General features: G+C 34.0%; 2 protein-coding genes across 2 annotated transcripts; one reads left to right on the top strand and one right to left on the bottom strand.

Moving 5' to 3' along the window:
• Positions 1-11,659: 11,659 nt before the first annotated feature.
• LOC113775370 (trans-resveratrol di-O-methyltransferase-like) lies at positions 11,660-13,458 on the bottom strand. Its single transcript, XM_027320211.1, has 2 exons — positions 12,674-13,458; positions 11,660-12,066 (listed from the first exon to the last, which is right to left on the bottom strand). The coding sequence occupies exons 1-2, from the start codon at positions 13,445-13,447 to the stop codon at positions 11,743-11,745; spliced, it is 1,098 nt and encodes a 365-aa protein (XP_027176012.1). The 5' UTR covers positions 13,448-13,458; the 3' UTR covers positions 11,660-11,742.
• Positions 13,459-17,868: 4,410 nt separating this feature from the next.
• LOC113774184 (protein FAR1-RELATED SEQUENCE 5-like) lies at positions 17,869-22,242 on the top strand. Its single transcript, XM_027318750.1, has 5 exons — positions 17,869-19,986; positions 20,110-20,190; positions 20,358-20,429; positions 21,975-22,043; positions 22,171-22,242. The coding sequence occupies exons 1-5, from the start codon at positions 17,869-17,871 to the stop codon at positions 22,240-22,242; spliced, it is 2,412 nt and encodes an 803-aa protein (XP_027174551.1).
• Positions 22,243-22,835: the final 593 nt, after the last annotated feature.

Genomic DNA, 22,835 nt, shown 5'->3' with positions numbered 1-22,835 from the left:
TGGGAATTCAATTGTATCGTTGGAACTAAGAACTAAGTAATAAGAAGGCAGATGACTTTAAAGAGATGATACCCGGAAGTGTTTCAGAACCCAAAATCGTTTTCAGAAACCGGTAACTTTTTTACTTAAATATGAACATTTTTTACTTTTAGTATTAGTAAGTTTGATTCAACCATAAGTAAATTTTGTCAAATAATAAGTAAATTAAATTACTCAAAGTGTAAATTTCTATTTTGACTAAAACTTATCTTTCAGGCATAAACTTACTAGTTTTAATTAAAAACTTACTAAAGTTAATATTAATTATTTTAATATAATATTTAAAAAGTCACTAAAAAATTGGATCTGTCACTAAAGGTAATAGAAACCTGTAATAGCAGGTTTCCTTAATATCGTTACCATAACTATAGGCACTGTAGCATTGTCCATTGTCGCTTGGATGAGATCAGCTTGTCAACAGGTTAGTTTTAGGGAAAATGACCTATTTCATCCCTCACATTTCACAAAAATATTCTTTTCGTCCCTTACTTTTAAAATGAAGCAATTTCGTCCCTGACATTTAAAAATTAAAGCTATTACATCCTTGAATCCAATTTTCAATCTGAATCAAACCACCTATCAACTCGATTACAAATTTTGAAGGTATAATTGGTAGATCACTTGGTTAACTCAACTTGAATATAACTCAACTTGAATTCCTACATTGTCATTGTATACACTGATGGTTTTATGTACTTACCATATCATTTCAATTTCAATTTAAACACCAAATTTTGTATTTATGATACACATCTAGACTCGCAAGCGAATATACTAACGATGCATGAAAAGATTTACCCAAAAGAAAAACCCGACTATTCCAAGACAAATAATGGCCTTTATGTTATAATGTTTATTTTTTTGGTTTGATAAATGTCATGTGAATATGATGAAATTGACCGAGTGACCTATCAATTCTATCTCCGAAATTTATTACTGGGTTATTGGATGGTTTGATTCAAATTGAAAATTAGGTTCAAGGATGTAATAGCTTTAATTTTTAAATGTCAGGGATGAAATTGCTTCATTTTAAAAGTGAGGGATGAAAAGAATATTTTTGTGAAATGTGAGGGATGAAACAGGTCATTTTCCCTTTTCAATTTGAATCAAACCATCCAATAACCCAGTAATAAATTTCGGAGATAGAATTGATAGGTCACTCGGTCAATTTCATCATATTCACATGACATTTATCAAACCAAAAAAATAAACATTATAACATAAAGGCCATTATTTGTCTTGGAATAGTCGGGTTTTTCTTTTGGGTAAATTTTTTCATGCATCGTTAGTATATTCGCTTGTGAGTCTAGATGTGTATCATAAATACAAAATTTGGTGTTTAAATTGAAATTAAAATGATATGGTAAGTACATAAAACCATCAGTGTATACAATGACAATGTAGGAATTCAAGTTGAGTTATATTCAAGTTGAGTTAACCAAGTGATCTACCAATTATACCTTCAAAATTTGTAATCGAGTTGATAGGTGGTTTGATTCAGATTGAAAATTGGATTCAAGGATGTAATAGCTTTAATTTTTAAATGTCAGGGACGAAATTGCTTCATTTTAAAAGTAAGGGACGAAAAGAATATTTTTGTGAAATGTGAGGGATGAAATATGTCATTTTCCCAATTGAAAATTAGGTTCAAGGATGTAATAGCTTTAATTTTTAAATGTCAGGGATGAAATTGCTTCATTTTAAAAGTGAGGGATGAAAAGAATATTTTTGTGAAATGTGAGGGATGAAACAGGTCATTTTCCCTTAGTTTTATTATATTAGACCGATGACGTATTAAGGGTCTCTCAACAGGTTAGTCGAGTTTGATAGGCATTCCATTTCTTTCCCCGATAGCGATCTCTCCTTTCTATTACACGATAAGCATACAAAATATATAAGAGATGTTTGTTAGGAATTTTATCATCCTGTAGGAGGCAATTATTCCACTTCTTTCCTTAACAGCGATCTCTCTCTCTATATATACTTTTAGGATTTCTATTACATGATGTTTCCTTAATAGCGATCTCTTTATATATAAAGGATTTTCCTATTACATAATAAGCATATAAAATATAAAAGATATACTTGAGTTATCAATACATCAATACACGTGGTAACTATATAAACACGAAACAGATAAAATAGAAGGTAGTTTCGAGACAAAGGATTGGGCAAAAATGTTATATTTTATTTATAATTAAATAAATAATCTGATTCATATTCATTTTAGTCCCTAAAAATAGAATTTGACCTAAATCATATTTATTTTTCTCCTAAAAAAGTGGGATTCAGCCTAATCTATATTCACTTTTGTGATTGAAAAAATAGAATCGAACACTTTTGTATATAAAAAATAACTATATGTGGATCACATAGTGATTTCAGACTAAAAAGTTGTCAAAAACTTGGATTGGCACCCGATTTTATTAATTTAAACTAGTTTTGTACCCATTCGTTGAATGGGAATTGTCTAAAATAATAAATTATTTAGTGTAGTTCATAAAAATATTTTCATAAAATACAAACTTATTGTATAATCTATTATAACCTTTCTTAAATACATTGTTATTAAAAAATAGTCTTATAATGTATATTTAAACATCTAATTCAGTGATTAATAATTCGAAATGAAAAAAAAAATCGACAATATGATGACATTCAAAAACTTGAAAATAAGGAAGATCAAATCTTGGCTGATCTTCTGTAAACAAAAGAATGGTCAACCCGTTACCAAAACATCAATCTTGGTATTTAATATAAATGGCTTAAAGGTTAATGTGAAAAGAAAAGAAGCCGAGTGAAATATTAATAAAAGATAATAATTCAGAATCAATCAAGTCACAGGAATATAGCAACCTTCTAAATCTGTTCATGGCTAATAGAAACCAAAACGAAAACATAAGATGTATTTTGCTATTAAGTCAAAAACATAAAAAATCTAAATAGTCTGATGTATATTGCATGACGTGAATTGCTGTATGACAATGAACTTAATGCCTTGCCATTTATGTAATCAATGACACCTTCTTGTTCTTTAGAAGTTTTCTATCAAAGTCTAAAAAAAAACCATTGAAAACTGCACAAAATTTTTTTAAACCCAGAAACCCAGAAAATAAAAAAAATTAATACGTTGTTGAAGACAATTAATAAATTGTCAAAGGCAATTAAAAAATCGTGTGAAAACACATAGTTTAAAAGGTCACTTCTAAATCACTAACCAAAAAAGCAATATGTGTTCTACTTAAATTGAAGAGTGAATCCATAAATTGAAATAACAAATTAATTACAAAAACCTTGCCAGAAATAAAAATCAAACTGTAACTTTTGAAGAGTTAGAAAATTCAAATTCAATGACCTAACTATGAAAAAGGTGTAGGAAATTACAGATCACATACAGCGAGCATAAACAAAGTCTAAATGCGGTCCTTGCATTGAAGGGAATAAAAAGGAAGTTCCAAATCCGGTCCTTACATTGAAAAAAAAAATTTCCAAAAACATTGCGGAAAAGTGTAAACATCTGCACTGCTTGATAAAGTGATAAGTAATAGATCGATAACCATATATATGAGTAAAAATGTAGAGTATCTTCGATAGCGATAATCTGATAAAGATAATCTAATATTTGAATTGATATTTTGAACTTTTGAGTTGAAGATGAGAGAGAGTTAAAAACATAATTCAAAATTATTTATACTAATCCCCTGAAAATTTAGGCTTGACGATTAGGGTTAAGGGGAAAAAAGTGAGAGAATGGAAGAGATAATTATGGAAGGATTATCTAGAATTGTAAAGTCAAGAGAAAAAAGAGAGATAGAATAGCGTAGGTTATTAGGGGGTTAACTCATAGAGCGCGTTGCACCTACTTGCTATGTCAATAAGCCACGTAGGAAAGAGATAAACTAAAAGGATAAGGATGAGAATAAGACTTTATTTTATATATATATATATATATATATATATATATGATTTATTAAGAATCCTATTAGGAAACTACTTGGCGTCTCGTTAAACCACGTAGGAAAGAGAAAACATGAAGGGATAAGAATGAAAATACGACTTTATTATATATATATATGATTTATAAAGGAGGTAAAATTAACATTTTAAAAGTGTGTGGCGAAAAAAATTCATTTAACCAAATATGAGGGGCAGGTGTTTCAAATGATTTCTCCTTTTTCTCCAAATAACGTCCAAAAATAATAGGAATCCAAATGAATCTCTCACATTGCATGACGCACCAAGAACAAGGCTAGCTCACTTACAAGTTTATCCGTCAAACGCTTTAAACTGTTCTAGTGTTACACAACTTAACTTACACCCCTCATTTTAATACTTCTTCAGCTTTTAGACACACACTAAACCACCAGTCCTCCTCAAAATCACTGTTTTGTTTCAGTCCAAAAATCCAACATTTGGTGGGCCTTAATGCTTTTTCACATAATTCAGCTTCAATGGTCAGGACAAAAAGCTTAGTCGCCACCAAAAAAAGACTTCAGTCCCTCTTTGAGTTACTTTGATCTAATCAAGTCTGTATACCTGTTAACCCCTTACACAGTCTTTTTAGACTTTCTTCCTTTCTTTAGAATATGATAGATTAGATTATACAAATGTTATCGTTGCCAGCAAAAAAAAAAAAAAAAAAGGTCAGGACAAATCCCAAGTGCATGGATATTATTCCAAGTTCATAATTTTTTGGGTTAATCATATTTTATCCCCTTAAAGAATACCTCATTTCTCAGTTTACCCCCTAACCTTTAATTTTGCTCACTTAACCCCCTTTAGGACAAAATTGTCCTTGCATTATTTTGACTTTTCATTTACCTTATTTTCCTTTCTTTTATTTCTTTTTCTCTTTCTTCTTTATTTAATTCTTCCTCTTTTCGACAAAAATCTTCACCTTAATGATTGAAATTAAAAAAGAGAAATTGCAGATATCTATCTTCTCCTTAAATGATTAAAAAATATTCAAATCACTTTCGTAAAATATAATTTTTTTAGCCTTTCAATTCTTTTAATTTTGGGTTTTCCTCTTTCCTTTCTAGTTTCTCATTTTGTTCCCAAAAAAATATCTTAAGATGAAATTGTGACTTGATTAATAATCATCAATTGAAATTTGTGACACGTGGCATCATACCAAAAATCAAAATTAGTTTTTGATTCCTTTTAAACCTTCACCCAGAAATATACAATTATAAATTCAAAACAAAAATTTTCGTTGAAATGAAATTTCTATTGGAAAGGATGAAAGAGAGAAGAAAGAGAAAAAGAAATAAAAGAAAGGAAAACAATTTCATCTTATGATATTTTCTTGAGAATAAAATGAGAAACTAGAAACGAAAGAGGAAAATCCAAAATTAAATGAATTGAAAGGCTAAAAAAATTGTATTTTAGGAAAGTGATTTGAATATTTTTTTAATCATTTAAGGAGAAGATAGATCTCTGCAATTTCTCTTTTTTAATTTCAATCATTAAGGTGAAGATTTTTGTCGAAAAGAGGAAGAATTAAATAAAGAAGAAAGAGAAAAAGAAATAAAAGAAAGGAAAATAAGGTAAATGAAAAGTCAAAATAATGCAAGGACAATTTTGTCCTAAAGGGGGTTAAGTGAGCAAAATTAAAGGTTAGGGGGTAAACTGAGAAATGGAGTATTCTTTAAGGGGATAAAATGTGATTAACCCTAATTTTTTTTGTAGAGTAGAAGTAATGATATTCCCAGTAGCAAAGCTAGAAATATTTGCCTTGGAAAGCAAATCTCTAAACCAATTGCTAGACACATCAAGAGAGATGCTGGCTTGCATACTTTCAATTTAGACCATTATATTCATCACCGATATTGCTCAGGTCTGTTTCTACTTCAGGATAAGAAATTCCTGTATTTCCCCACCTCAAGTTATTTAGCTGTTTAGCTCTTGTGTACTTCTGGGTTACTGTAAAAATTGATGATTAATGCAAGAATCCTGATTGCAGAAGAATTAATGGTCATTTCTGTGCAGTAAATTCTATTAGCATAGAATATCGTATGAGTTGATGTTAAAAGAATTCTATCCTCTTAAAACTTTTATTTGCTGAGATTGCTTAAAATAGTCTTCTTTCCCGTCATAAGTTGTCAGCATCATAATTGTGTAAAATAATTAAAAGCAGGGTTATTATTATTTTACCCCGTTAACATTTGGTGCTACTATCAATTCCCGCTTTGTAACGCCTCCACTTCTCCCTAAGGCAAACCAAAGGGTATCTGCGGGATGCCTGTCCAACTCTCGCCAGGACTCAAGCAAAAATACATTCAAGCTTATAGCAGTACTACATATCCAAACCAAATATTATAATGCATCTAGTGCGGAAGCGTTCAAACTTAACAATATCCATCCATTATACAACCCACACATCGGGTGTTCATAATACATCGTAAATCCCAAAATATACCTCACATATATCCGAATGATACATTAAACTTTCAAAAGTACAACCATAAAAGGGTCAAGCCAAATTACACTTGAAACCCTAAGCCAAAATACGAAAAGCGATTTCTCCAAGTTCATTCCCTGTCCAGCCCTGTTAAGGAAAACAAATCTACAGGGTGAGCAAAACGCTCGTGAGGCCAAGAACACACATGCAAGCACATTGTTCAAATAACAATCCCAATTTACAAGTCGAGCAATAATAATTCAATAATTAACAATTTACTGGAAAGGTAAGCAGAAACAATTCAAGGATACTGGAGCTCTCAGGAGCTATATTCCACGTGCACGATCAATAACTTCCACGAATTGACACTCCGTCAATCGGGTAAATTTAGTCCGTAGAACTCCACTTAACCTGTCCCCTTTCACCTTACATACCCCTGTTTCGGGCCTGCCTGTCATTGGTTTGTGGCGATACTACTCGAGTATGCCAAGCAAGACCTCTCATTAGGTTAAGCTTTTATGTCTCATGGCTCACCAAGGTTCCCGACCAAGCTCATGCCGACTCGAGTCCAAGGTTGGCCAATGAGATTTGGGCGTCCCCATGAACATTGGTGTGTCGAGGAGATTCACTCCAACGACGTATGCAGCCATAGCATATCAAATCATATATCAAGCATTAACATATCCAAGCAATCGATGTATTCAAGTAATCGATATATTCAAGTAATTTGAGCACGAATTAAATTGTTTCGAATGAGAACGAGTGCGATAAAGTACACACTCGACTCCATTTTTCAAATCTCATAGCATTGATAACAATAGCATGTAACAAGTTCACAGGAGTTCAAGTAACATGCACTTGACACTCACCAAGTATTTAGAGCAAGTAGGGTCAAGGAAAGTTCAAGCGTCCACCGCGGGATCCTCTTGAAGGTCCTCGTGGGCGCCTGAGCAAATAATAATGTATTATCATTCACGTGCTTCAATTATCAAGGAAGATTGTATGTTAGTACAATCTAAGGAAATTTCATGAAAACGAACCTCAATTACTTGTAAATCGAGGTTCAACTAGAGCGATCGAGTTTTCATTTTGGGAAATCAAGTATAAAACGTTCAAGTAATATCGAAGGGATAAGGAGTGCTTGAAAATTCCCTTCTTTTGGAATTCGGAAAATTTTTAGTTTTGATATGATATTTTAAAAAAATCGTATCTCACATTCTACATGTCAAAAATTGGAAAACTTGGTACCGTTGGAAACCTCTTTGAAAGTACTAAAAGTTCTTAGAAGACACTTTTCCATGAATCTAAGTGGAAGGTATTCAAAAATGAGCTTGAAATTACTGTTCCAGAATGTTCAGGATTGAGTTGGGGTTGGTTTTTCGCTAACTATGAAAATTCGGCAGAATTCACTCGTTGCAAACCAGCCCTTGAAATTTATAACTCAATTAGAGGTGCAAGTAAGGTTTAGGACAAAACAAGCAGATCGAGAATCGGAGTTTCGAGCACCAAGATATGGTAGTTCAAAGTTGGGGAAAATTCAAGACTGGAGAAGAATTTCCAGATTTGAACTTCTAACATTGGAAGTTTAGTTAGGTATCGAAAAGAACTTGGATTGGTACCAAAATTGGCAGTATTTTACTCTTATATGAAGGGTATCTCTCTATCAAATTTCACAGAAAAATACCTTCGGGAAGGTAGTCAACGAACCAACTAAAGTTTGGAAAAATTCTTAAGGCAATCTGCCTTTAATCCTTTTCTTTCCAAATCCAATCGTTTGGCTAAGAAAATCCTCCAATCATGGTTCATATGTGAAAAAAAAGTCTAAGGAACATTCATGGTACATTTGGTAGGTGTTTAACACCAAGAATTTCATTTAGTAAGACCACAACAAGTCTCATCTCAAATCTGTCCAAAACTAGGTTTTTCCAAAACAGAGCAGTGTTCTTGTTTTGATCACAACTCAGTCGAATTAACTCGGAATTGAGCATGGTTTATGGCGTTGGAAAATACATTCATAGGGCTAAAAATTCACAGAAGAAAACGTTCGGAAATTTGGCAAACAACCAGCTCGAAATTGGGCCTCAAGTTGCTGCCTCTACAAATCATTCCAGCAGAACAGAGAAACAGGACAGCTATCTTAAAACGAATGGTTCGGCTCCCACACATGGAACCAGAATGTGAATTTTATACCGTTGGAAAGGTATGGATGTCTAGTTTCAAATGCCACTGACGTCACTCGATTTTGACGTCGGAGGACAAATTTATGGTCGAAATTCTACCGCTTGACAGGGTTATCCGAAAACAGTTTTCCAGCTTGACTAGTTCACAAATAAATTCATTTGCCCAACCAAACGTTAATGTTTTCCAATGAAAATTTTTACACATCTAATACAACATATAAACATCAGATTCAAGCCATTAGATCATCAAAAATTGGCCTTATCATGGCCGAACAAAGCAGGGGCAGTTTCGGAAATTTTTTGTCATGGCCTCAACTTTGAGTTTCCAACAATAATACTCCATAGATCTATCATTTTAACCACTAAACCACCATTAAATCCAACATTAAACCTCTTATCAGCAACAACCCAAGAGTGGGAGTTCATAGAGCCCACTTTTCAAATTTTCCAACAATATCAAGCCATCCACTTACATGCAAGTGCTTAGAGATGCATTTCTACTACCATAAACCAAGTTTAAGGTGTTGGATTATGTTATGCCTCCTTAGTGCTTTAGATCAGAAAATTTCGGTCCTCAAGAGGCTCCAAGAAACCGTGAAATGCAGCCCTTTGGTTAGCTAGATCCAACCTCCAAGTAGTTTGCTAGTTGATCTACAAGTTTGGTTAAGATTGGTTGGAGTTTTGTTGTTGATTTGGTGAAGAAATTTTTGAAACAATGGAGTTAGAGAGGGAGAGGGGGCTGGCCGGCAATAGGAGAGAGAAGAGAGAGTGAGATTTGATCAAGGTTAGCTTCCAAGAGAAGATTAAAATGAGTGGTGTAAATTCACTCCAAGGTCAACTCTCATTAGGGCTCGTTTGGTGCGTTTAGGGCTCGATTTCTCTCGCGTTTGGTTCACTAGTGCACTAAAGCTTTAATGCACTTATGTTCATATAAATATTATTCACTCTTAATTGTCCCGAAATAAGGGTCTAAAGTCCCTCAAATAAAGTCGCGCGTGTGAAAACGCGTACCGTCAATTTTAACGCTATAACGCGAAACCTCCGAGAAATTCTTATAACGATAATACTAATAACTATCACTTGAGTATTTAAACATTAAAATATCTAATTTAGGTCCATTGTATAAGTCTCCAATATTCCAAGCTTATTGCACTCTCAATCGGTTAAAATTTCCAAGCACTATTCACTATTCTCACTAAACGTGCTTCCGGAAATTAAATTTTGAATCAAGTCACTTTAAAAATATAATGAAGCTATAATTCCATGTAATTAGGTTCAATAGGTCCAGAAAATAATATTCGGAATAAATGGACAATTAAATCATTAAATAAGCCCAAATTAGGGTTTCAAAATAAATAAATTTCTTGTGAATCCTCACATGAGTCGAGTATTAATTCCTTAATTAGCCTTTCTTAATCTACCATTGATCATTCTTAACTCTCCAATATTAATACACTCCCGATTCAAGTATACCCTCGAAAAACGTGTACTCGTCATTCCAAACTAAACGAATTTTCGAAAAGTGAATTTTCCAACAAAACGCTTTAAAAACATAAAAGAAGCGTCGTTCCATATAAATGGATTTAAAATGATCGAAATAATTAATACAAAAAAAAATGAGTGAATAATCATTTAAATAGTCCAGTAATATTCTATAAAAATAAGAAAATTTTCGGGTCCTCACACCCTTAATGTTATCTTTTAGTCACTTTACCCCCAAAACTAACGGTCAAATTTAACGGAGTTTGTTAATTAAAGTGAAAAGACATGTTTAACTGTTAAAATTATTATCACTTTACCCTCATAAAATATAGTTTCATTATCAATTTACTATCTAGAATTATTTTTTTAGGCAATTTATCCTGCCATTAAACCAATTTAGCAAGTTAAAAAACTTTAGAAGAAAATATCCTCCTCTTTGCATAATAAAAATCATAAAAAATTTAGAGGGATTCTTCTCCTTTTAATATCAACAAAAAAAGTCAAAGTATTAATTTCTTTCTTCTTGGAAATTTTATTAATATTGAAAAAAATAGAAATAAGGGGAGGGAAGGGTGAGAGGGGGAGAGAGAGAGAGAGCTCAATTCTTTTTTTAAAAATTACAAATAAGAAAGAATTAAATACTTTTATTATTTTAAAATTATTTCACATTTTTGTTTATCACCAAATTCCAATTCTAATCCCGACAACCTTAAAGTAATACAATAATGTTAGACGTTTCTTTATTTTCTTTTTTCACAAAATCTAATTTTTTGTCTCCTTCTTTCCTATGTCTTTTCCTTTTCCTAGTCTTAATAAGTGTAAAAAAAGAAATTTGAGAAAATTCTTTTATTTTTATATTTTTCGATCTTTTAAAGTGACAAAAAAGGAAGAATAACCATTCCAACTTTTTTATTTTTAATTATATATAAAGAAGGGTAAATATATTTAAAATTTTTTGACCATACTAGTTAGATTAATGATGAGATAAAATGTCTATAAAATAATATTAGGAACTAAAATTATTGTATCACTATAATCCAAACGAATAAAGTGATAATAACAATTTAGTAATGCTATAAAATAAAAGGTATTTTTGTCCAAAATTTCTTAACATATTAAGTTGAATTATGAGGATAAAGTGACTAAAAGATAACATTATGGGATAAACCGATAGTAGTAATATAGTTTAAGGGGGTAAAGTGATAATAACCCTTAAAAGCAGCCCAAATGTTGTTATGAAGAACTAATGGATGATATTTAAAAATAAATAAGAGTAAATTTTATATACATTGACGGTGCATACATTATCACGATTGGATATATCACACATATGTAAAATTTGAATTTCAAATTCAAATTTGGATTATGTTTCATGCATCTAACGGTGAAAATGTCAGTATATAGAAAATTAATCCAATAAGAGTATAATGTGTTTTGCAGTTTAGGTTGACAATTCTATACCATCAGATCATTTGAAGATTAATAGAGTTATACTTCCTTCACAATTAAATTAATCCACATATTTTGGTACTACAAATCATAGCATCAAACATATGTTCCATGTTTAAGGAAACTTATTTTGAAGGCCTTGAACGTAGATCCATCACTCTTTAGCACAAACAAAGTGCAAGAAACTTATTAATAATAATAAACCTCAATGATAGATCTCAAGCCCAGTACAGGAGTTATCTTATAACCATTGAAGCCTGCCTCAAAGAAGAGCTTTGCCCAATCTTTCTCATTTCTTTCTCTTCCTTTGACTAGAACCATCATCAGCATATCAAAGAACAATTGGGTTTCAATAGCCTCCGCATTATCATCATCATCATCTCCATTTTGCGGGCTTTTCAGCAGCATGTCGATAATTATCACCTTGCCTCCCTTTTCCTTGCTAGGAATTGCTTCTTTACATTTCCTAAGTATTTGCACACATTCCTCATCGCTCCAATCATGCAATATCCACTGCCAATAGCATCATAAAAGCATTGAAGAGTTTGTCAGAAAACTCATATATATCCCATGTGAAATTTATTGAATAAAATGATTAATTAAAACAAAATGATAGAGAGTGTGGGAGAAGATAAAAAGCAAGGCTGTCGTTATTTTTATCAATCAACAAAAACATAAACAGTATCACCAAGTTTAGTGTATGAAGAGTAACAAGGTGATATAATGTTTGATCACATACACAAGGGGCAAAGATGCATCACTCCATTGTATAAAATTTCATTTTTGAACGTGGAAACCATAACTTGACTATTCCGGAGGACATGAAACACAATTTGCTCTATTAATTAGTCATAAGATACGACTAGCAGTACTAGATCCTATCTTAAGAAATTAAAAACAAAAAAAAGGGTATTGATATTGTACTTGTTAAAACTTGTTTATCCTTTTTTCTTCATGGTGCAGTTTCCAATTAAGCATATTTCTTGTTCACTTGAAGTTGACAGTTGTCTCTTTAGCAGGTGAAGTTTAATAGTGGGAACTGAAGCAAAGTACAAAAAAATTAAACAAGCTCCAAAAAGCTAGTTATTGAACCAATAAACCATGCCTGATTGATTTATACCTTCAATAAAACAGCATCTGAAGGAGGAATGGCTTCAAACATGTCACCTCCAACATAGGCCAAGTTCTTACTACTTTCCGAGCCATCAACAACATGAGGAAGATCAAGCACAGAGCATTTCAGATGAGGAAAAGCATCAGCTATAGCCTTGGCAACGGTTCCAGTTCCACCTCCAACATCAATCAACGAATTCAGCCCCATAAAAACATCCTTACAGTTCTTGATAACCATGGTACAAACCAACCGGGCATCACTAGCCATGCCTTCATTAAAAAACTGGTTTAGCTGCGGTTGGCGACCTGCAAGCTCCCACATTGATGTCCCATGACAGGTATGAAATGGGGTTTCTTCACTGTTTTGAAACCACTGGCTAAAATGGTGCCATGGATCAGTCAAGATTGGATCAAGCATGGCAAGTAGAAACGGTGTCACGCTAAAAGGGTCATTTGCTAGTAGAAGTTTCGAAGCGGAAGTGAGTGCATACCCCTCGTGGCCTTCATTATCGGGAATCTTTGCTTTGATGAAGAATCCCGAGTGGATTAGAATCCGCATAAGGCGATAAACAAAAGGTGCTTTTGCATTATTGATGGGAAGAGCATCGATCAATTGAGCAAGGGCCATTGGCTGGCCATGTTTGTGAATAATGTCTGGAATGCCTAATTGAATTGCACATTTGAGGGACATGGAATTTATGAAGTTGAATAGATGGTTCCATATGTGAGCTTGAGTTTGAAAAAGCTCACCAGTATGGTCACCATTTCTAGCAAAATCCATTTTTTTTGAGATTCTAGGATTGTTTCTTTTTGGCCGTGTGAATTGCTACTAGATCTAGTTAGCAATTTATAGGCGGGGTATGGGATTCATATGAACCACGTTGCAATAATTTTTCCTATTGTACTGACGACGACCTATTAAAAAAATGAATGATCAATCAGCCTCGACGAGCAAAAGCTTGTGGGCAGCTAATGTTTTCCAGTTTCCTTTTCTTTAACTACCAAAACACATGTTTGTATTTAATTAGCAACACCAATCTCCTAATTGGTACAATTAGGATCCAAATGGCAATTGGACCGGGTGTCCATGGCGGGCTAATGGGGCGGAGGATTTTTTTTTCCCCATTAAAAAATGGGGCGGGGAATGGGGGAGTATACCCCTACCCAGTCCCTGCCCCGCCACTAATTAAAAAACTTATTTATATGTATATATAGTTACAAACTTATAATATATATTAGTATATATAATATAATTAATATTATCAATTATATGAATAATTGCACATGCCTACTAATAGAAATTAGTTATATTAAATTTACTAATATAATTATACTAAATTCCTAATTACACTTAATACAATAACACTTTTTTTCTCAAAAAAAATACAATAATGACTTAGTGATTGTATTTGTCTTAAAAGTGAAAACTTGGCTACTTTAATTGTATTTATCTCATTATGTAGGATTATATTCAAATAACTTTTGTTTGATTGTTTTTATGGGTTTCAATTGTGAAATTACAATGGATAATGACTTAGTGATGTTTTAGTATTTAAATACTTCATTCTTTGCTAAATTTTGACTACAATAAAATTATATAACAAATTTTTATTAATCTCGCGGGTACCCCCATGGGGGAAGAGGGGTAGGGGACAAGGTGAAGGTGGGGGAATTAGTGGGTAGCAGCCCCTCCCCCGCCCTACCCCTGCCATTGTAAAAAAAAAAAAAAATGGTAGTGCTTTTTTTAATATTAAAAAAAATTCTTATTAGTTATTACATGTAATCTAAATTTGTATTGTTTTTGGTGTAATCATGAATACTTTACCAACTTATTGATATAAGTTAACAAATTCAAATTCACATCTAAATTGTACAAATTTATATAAAAAAATTATAAAATTTATATCAATAAGTTTGTTCTAGATAGAACTCAATTTGTAAGGCTCCATTTTCATGCGCCTACAAAGTATATCTAAACTTACTCAAAATTAGGGGGAAAATATAACAAGCAAGTGTAGGGATGGCAACGGGGCGGGGTTGGGGCGGGGGACCCCTCCCCCGTCCCCCGCCCCGTTGCCTATTAGTTCCCCCCGTCCCCCGCCTCCTGCTCCCCCCGCCCCGCCCCGCCCCCGCCCCGCCTTGCCCCGCTTCCCCCGCGGGTGCCCCCGCGGGGTTAATAAAATTTTATTATATAATTTTATTATAATTAAATTTTAATAAATAATCAAGTACTAAAATATCAACACATCACCAAATTATTATTCATTGTAATTTTACAATTGAAACTCATAAAAACAATCAAACATAAGTTATTTGAATACAATCCAATATGATGAAATAAATATAACTAAAATAGTCAAATTTTCACTTTTAGTACAAATGCAATCACTAATTCATTATTGTGTTTGTGCTTTTTTTTGAGAAAAAAGTGTTATTCTATTAAGTGTAATTAGAAATTTAGTATAAATGTATTAGTAAATTTAGTATAACTAATTAATAAATTCTATTAGTAGACATGTAGAATTATTCATATAATTGATAATATCAATTATATTACATAAACTAATATACATTATATAATACATCTAACTAATAATATCATTATCATAAGTTTATAACTAATTAACTTACATATTATATATTATATATATATTATATATATATATATATTTTTTTTTTTTTGCGGGTGGCGGGGCGGGGGATGGGGCGGGGGTATACTCCCCCGCCCCCCGCCCCGTTTCTAAGCGGGGGGAAAAAATTCCCCCCCGCCCCCGCCCCACCCCCCGCCCCAACCCCCGCCCCGAGAGCCCCCCGCGGGCACCCGCCCCCATTGTCATCCCTAAGCAAGTGTACATTTTCTTCGTGTCTGCATCCTCTGTATCCATATGTGTACTCTTTTACTTCTACCAGGGTCCTGAATATGGCATTTGAGCATTATAGTAATTTATCAGGTGTCTACAAGTGCACATGTTGATACTAAACAATTTCTGCTACATACAATTTTGGTGTGAACCATTAATCAATTTCATATCCGGTAAAAGATCCCGCTGGATAGTAGATATTAACCAAAAAAAAAAGAAAAGAAAAATCAATGTCAATCTTAGTACAGCCAAATGATAGGTTGTTGAGAGTAGATGAAGGAAGACCAAGCGTCAAGCACTACCATTTTAATATTCAAAAAAGCACTACCATTTTATATGACGTTCGATTGGATTACCTAAGCAGTAAATCTCTGACATCTATACATACATACATATATATATATATATATATAGCCAAATGATAGGTTGTTGGGTGTAGATGAAGGAAGACCAAGAGTCAAGCACTACCATTTTGAAGGAAATGGAGCAAAATAAGCCACGTCAACTGGTTGTGTTGAAGGAAAAAAACGTCACCGTTTGACGAAAGAAAAAAAATAAGATTGACGGACTCCGTTTCCTCTAAACGGAAGATTTGAAATTTTGAAAATGAAGTTGAAAATTTGAATTAGCCGCACAAAACAAAATCGAGAGAAGAAAGCAAGCTGGGTATGTCATTGTTGCTTGGCTGACGTGAAATTAGGTGGAGAGAGTTGGGTTATGGCATCAGAAGAAGAAGGAAGAAGGCAAACAGTTAGAATGCTGTAAAAGAAGGCCAACGATCTCTTCAGAAATTGTATGAGCAATGCGGGCAAGACAGTCGGCAAGGTAGAAGCGAATTAAAGAGGAAATTCATTATCTGACGTTGCCCACCATTTTTTGTGCAACTTAATAGCAGAAGCAACTGTGCATAAGGGCATTCGGTGAAACAAAAAGCTCTCAACGGGCCAAGGTAACGTGATTCAACCATATCAACAACTTTGTGAATCTTATACCAGCAACTTTTCTGAATGTTAGATTCAGTAAAGACATAATATGAAGATAATAGAACAATAGTCAATGTGTACTGTATGTGTGTGTGTGAGTGTGCAGTTTTGCAGTGATGAACTATTTAACAAGTGAATGAATGTACATGCTGTTGTAGATAAGTTACAGGTTATAACCACCCTATTACAATCTTTGTGCATCCACTAGTATTGGTCCATGGTCATCACGCAATCTTAGTTTGCCCCTCTGTTGAGTATGCAGTGTGTATAAAATGGAGGTCTGGGGTTTGACCTAGGAAAAGCAGAGGAAAAGATATATGTGAATAATAAATAGATGTACCTAGTTTTGTAAGTAAATTACATGATGTAAGAAATGTATTAGAATGAGTAAAAAATGCTTGTTTGGCCCTGAAAATGTAGAAATAGTAGAAAATGCACAGGAATTGGCTTAGGCGATTGTCAGTAACGAATTACATAACGTCCAATGAAACAAAGTACCTAGAACCTAAATATAATCACCAGAGTGGATGTACATATAGTTAAAATAGACTTACATGGAGTGAAAAATACATTACAGTCCGTATAACTTAGTATACATGGAGTTATATTTGTACATAGATAATGCCATTGTACTAGAGTAAAAGTAAAGTGATGTGAATCATTAATCATATCAATGGGAGTATTAATAGAATTTGGTTTACGAGTAATGTGTGTAACATAACATATTGTAAACGGTAATACACACTTATGTTGTCGTTTACATACATACTATTCATGAACTATTGTAAATTATGGTGTTGGATGCATAATTGGTAGGAGCAGAAGTAATGAATTGTAGAGAAATTGGCAGAAGATGGGACTCATGAGTTAGGAATGGAGTTCAACATGGAAGAGGATGCGTACAAGTTTTACAACAAATATGCCTTTAAAATGGGATTTAGTGTACGCAAAGACTATTTAAATAAAGACAAAGACTATTTAGTCTATTTTATGCGGTTGTCATTAACGAATGACATAAGGTCCAGTGAGCTAAAGAATTTAGAATCAAAATATAATCACCAGCGTGGATGTACATACAGTTAAAATAGACTTACATCGTGTGACCAATACATTACAATCCGTATAAGTTAGTGTACATGGAGTTGTATTTGTACACAGATTGTCTTAGAGTAAAAGTAAGGTGATGTGAATCATTAATCATATTGATAGCGTAATAATAGAATTTGGTATATGAGTAATGTATGATTCATAACACAATATGAATGGTAATATACATATATGTTGTCGTTTATGTACATACTGTTCATGAAGTGTTACAAATTAGGGTGTTTGATGCATAATTGACAGGATCAGAAGTAATGGATTGCAGCAAATTGGCAGAAGATGGGACCCCTGAATTAGGAATGGAGTTCAACAGCGAAGAGGATGCGTACCAGTTTTACAACAAATATGCCTTTAAAATGGGTTTTAGTGTACGTAAAGACTATCTGAATAAAGACAAAGACGGCGTGACCACGTCTAGGAGATATAGTTGCTGCAAGGAAGGTGTAAAGCGCAAGTACGAAGGTGATGTGATGCCAAAGAGGACACGAGCGCCGACGAAAACAGGGTGTGGAGCTAAAATGGTTATCGTGTTGTTTAGAGGAACAATGAAGTACCGTGTGCATGACATTGTCTTAGAGCATAACCATGAGTTGCACATTGTTCAATGTGCGCACATGATGCCATCACAAAGAAAAGTGAGCGAGGCTCAAGGATTCCAAGCTGAAATAAGCGAGGACGCTGGGCTTTCATTGAAACAGAGTCATGAACTTATGGGAAAGGAGGCAGGTGGGATGGGAAATGTGGGATATACTCGGGAAGACCTGAAACGATATCTTCGTACTCGACGGGAAAGGAGTTTGAAATATGGAGAAGCAGGTAGCATGCTGAATTATTTTCAAGAGCAAACACTCGAGAATCCATCATTTTTTCATGCCGTACAGTTGGACTGTGAAGAGCAGATAACGAATATCTTTTGGGCTGATGCAGGAATGTTAATTGACTACAAATTTTTTGGAGACGTAGTCACATTCGATACAACCTACAAAACAAATAAAGAATACCGGCCACTTGGAGTGTTTGTGGGTTTTAACCAACATAGGCAAATTGTGATATTCGGTGCTGCCCTTATGTATGATGAGACTATAGATTCTTTCAAATGGGTGTTTGGTACATTTCTAGAAGCAATGTGCGGAAAGCGTCCAAGTACCATACTAACCGACCAAGATCATGCTATGGCAGCCGCTCTTTCAGTTGTTATGCCTGAAACATTTCACGGTCTATGTACGTTTCACATAAGGCGTAATTTTATGAAACATCTTGGCAATCACTACAAGGAAAATAGTGATCTTCCATACATGTTTGGTGCATGCATGTATGAGTTTGAAGAAGTGGAACAATTCAATAGGGTGTGGGAGGCGATGGTGAAGAAACACGATCTTGAAAATAATGAATGGCTCTCCGGATTGTATAGAATTCGTGATAAATGGGCAAGGTGCATGATGAAAGAAAGATGGACCGCTGGAATGCGAAGCACCCAACTCAGCGAAAGCCTAAATGCAGCAATTAAAAATCATTTGAAACTGGATCATGACCTTGTGCAGTTCTTTAGACATTTCAATCGGGTGGTTGATGAAAAGAGACATAATGAACTGATCGCAGAATATGAAATGAGGCAAAAGCTCCCCATGGTCGGGTTAAGGCAAACACCTATGCTCGTGCATGCATCAGAGACGTATTCACCAACCGTATTTGTTGCATTCCAAAATGAATATGGCGAGTCAACAGCTATGGTTATATTGAGACAGCAAGATGCAGCGATGATTGTGGAGTTTGCGGTCATGAGGTATGATGGAGGACCTGAAAGAATAGTGGTATTCAATCGGAATGATCTAAGTGTACGTTGTAGTTGCAAAAAATACGAGAATGAAGGCATTTTATGTGGGCACGCGTTGAAGGTGTTTGATACTGTGGGCATAAAAATAATTCCTCCTGAATACATTAAGAGGCGATGGACAAAAAGAGCTCGGGCTGGAGACTGTTTTGATCGGCGAAGACGGGAAGTTGTGGCTGATCCTAAAATAATGATTTCAACTCGTTATCGGGAGCTCGCTCCAGCCATGATTAAGGTCGCAACTCGAGCAGCAATGTCGGAGGACACCAGCAAAGTAGCAATCACTGTCATATCCGATTTGGCAAAGAGAGTTGAGCTCCTCCTCTCAGAAAGTGAAGAACAACCTTTGCAAAATCAAAAAAATCTGAATATGGAGGAACGGGATAAAATTGAAATTGTGAATGAAATGGGGGAGGCAGTAGTCGCAAGAGGCATTAAAAAACGAGGTGGTGGGAAGAAAAGTAGAGTGATGCGAAGTTGGATCGATAAATTTGACAGAGTAAAAAGAAAATCTAGATTATCAAGGACTACACAGACTACGGTATGGATCAAATTTTGGTACTCGGGGAACATTTATGCTAAAACTAAGTTATCGTTATGCTATTAACTAAAGTTTAGGTATCATTCATGATGAAATAATATTATTGCCGTGTCAATACTGTAGGCCTCAGAATCGGAGCCGACATCGGTTTCAATTGAGGAATACATGTTTATGGGATGTCGTTCATCTACTGACTCTGTTTCGGTTAGTATAAAACGGACATGACCGTTGCTTTTATTTGGATGTTTCTAACAGCATCAATAGTTACATTGATCTTACATTGTGTGATAATGTTGTTACGGCTGTCATCCCTCCTGATATACCTATTTTGACTGTCTTATACAATGATTTGGTCCATACGAAACTCGTAGACGCATTCAATGAGCCAGACAGTGAATGGCCCTCCAAACGCTATTGCTCCGAATATCGATGAAAGTGAAACGGTATGTATATATTTAGTAGTTAAAATAAAGACCTTCTTATTCGTGTAGTAGAGCTACCTTTTTTTTAGGGTTAGTATCAGAAACCTCCCTTGAGGTTTCTTCTAATCACACCTAGAACCCCTCATGTTTTCGAAATCACACTTAGCACCCCTGAAATGACAACTTTGGTATCATTATCAGCCCCTCATTATTTTTGTTCCACTTTTACCCTCCTTGTGAACTCTATTTATGTAACTCACATCCCTCCAACTTTTGTAACACTACAAAATCGTTCTTAAGCAGTGTAACATGTTTTGAACATTTTGTAATTTTATGTAAGCTTGTTGTACATCTTTATAATAGATTGTGTTTCTGTTATTAAGTTTTACAAATAATTCACATAAAGTTACACATTGTTTAAAAAATGTTACATTGATCTGAACGGTGATAAAAAAAATGTGACTATGGATTCTAATAATGGCAGCAATAGTTTCAATATGTGATTGTAGTTGTAAATAAACTTGCTCTTCCATTTTTATGAAAATGGAATCGTATAAATAGCTTTTTGTGCATCCTAATCGAATGGAGTTTGTAAGTTATTAATATTGCGATGCCCTATTATCAAGTAAAAATGGATTGCTAATGCTATATACTCATGAATTCCCATCATCTTTAAACATCTTTTAGATTATGTTATTATTCACTTAGAAATTGCAATTTTGACAATGGCACTATGCCCATTGCCAAAAGTCAACATCACTGGAAACTCTATAGCTATTTAATATTAGGGAGTGGGATAGGAACAATTGTTAGATCAACCATCCCTAAATCGTGTAACATTTTTTGAACATTTTGTAATTTTATGTAAATTTCTTGTACATCGTTACAATAGAAGTCTGATAAGTTGTTAGTGTACATATGAGTCCAATATGTAATAATCGTATTTGTGTTGATAAATTTTACACATAGTTCAATTAGAATTACACTTTGTACAAAAAATATTACATAATTACATAATAATTTTACATAATTTAGGGAAAACCTCAAGGGAGGTTTCCGAAATTAAGTCTACATAAATAGAGTTCACCATTGCGGGTAACAGTGGAACAAAAATAATGACTCGGCGGACAATGATACCAAAGTTGTCATTCCAGGGGTGCTAAATGTGATTTCGAAAATATGAAGGATTCTAGGTGTGATTAGAAGAAATCTCAAGGGAGGTTTCTGATATTAACCCTTTTTTTATAGTATTGTAATGGTGGGCACCTGAAAGCTGTCAAATCATGCAAATTATGTAGTTAACGTATGCTCGCTTTAATAACATATTATTTTTTATTATTCGAAGGGTCACCGTTTGGCTAATCAGGGGCCTCCTAGAAGTGTCCCTACAGAATGGATGCATCCCAGATTTTCTATTTTTTCCAAGTATAACTCTGTAAGAGATGTCTTAATGGTCTGATATATCATTTTTATTATAATGTCTAGTCCAATTTAACTTTTTAAGTGAGCAATATAGGGATTGGTAATGATTTGTTGACAGTCGATTACTTATACTATGTAATGTAGGAGGAGCGTGCAGCACTTTTAACACACTGTGATGTTGATGCATATCATGTATTTGCACCTTCACCCCAGGTGATAAACTTTTATCGTTACAGCACATATTTGTGTACTGTTGTTAATTGGAGACTTGGATATCGTATATCATTAATCGTATGGTTCATTAATAATATTGCTGATTTACCATCGTTACGCATTTCAGGGAAGAAATAACACCCAGGGATTGCAACTTCGCGCTGACGTCGCCGCCCCCGAGAATGAGATTGATGAATGATGTGTAACTATATTTTGCGAACGAGACATTAGAGTGGTTATCCCAACTTAGGAATACTGCATATGTACGTGTTACAAGCAGTTAGTAGGGTGTTACAACTTATTGACGAGGTTGTACAGGCAGCATTGATATTTCACTCTTTTCAAATTTAGACAAGTGGATTACAATTGTAATCACATCTAGTGGTAGTAATCATCAATAGTTTGTATTGGGTTATATAAAATTGTTAGGAAATTATAAAGTTGGTAGAAAATTGAAGTAACAATTTTACAATAGAATTGAACGTGTTTTTTGTGATCGGATATTTTTCACTAAATCGACCATAACAGTTGAATGGCTGGCGTGATATGTATACCATTCTACTACATTCAATTGCATACCTTAATGGCCATAATTATTGGCATAGATCGCACCGGCAAAGGTACGATGTATAAGATAACACAGTCTAAAGTATAAATTGTCTTGATTTTGTTACGATGCTAAATTCGAATTATTATTGGGCTATTTTTATTAAAACATTATCATTTAGGCCATTTGTTTTGTATCGATTGACGAATTTAGCGCCCCATTGACATGATGTATCACAGACACAT

This window comes from Coffea eugenioides, chromosome 6 (genome assembly GCF_003713205.1).
Source record: "Coffea eugenioides isolate CCC68of chromosome 6, Ceug_1.0, whole genome shotgun sequence".
Taxonomy (NCBI): Eukaryota; Viridiplantae; Streptophyta; class Magnoliopsida; order Gentianales; family Rubiaceae; genus Coffea; species Coffea eugenioides.
Note: the sequence above shows the minus strand (reverse complement) of the source record. Positions and strands in the feature narration are given on the sequence as shown.

Coding starts and splice junctions, on each gene's coding strand:
- LOC113774184 (XM_027318750.1), top strand. CDS start 17,869: ATGGATTGCAGCAAATTGGCAGAAGATGGGACCCCTGAATTAGGAATG. Junction 20,191..20,357: donor CATCTACTGACTCTGTTTCG/GTTAGTATAAAA, acceptor CGAAACTCGTAG/ACGCATTCAATGAGCCAGAC. Junction 20,430..21,974: donor ATATCGATGAAAGTGAAACG/GTATGTATATAT, acceptor TATGTAATGTAG/GAGGAGCGTGCAGCACTTTT.
- LOC113775370 (XM_027320211.1), bottom strand. CDS start 13,447: ATGGATTTTGCTAGAAATGGTGACCATACTGGTGAGCTTTTTCAAACT. Junction 12,067..12,673: donor CAGATGCTGTTTTATTGAAG/GTATAAATCAAT, acceptor TGCTATTGGCAG/TGGATATTGCATGATTGGAG.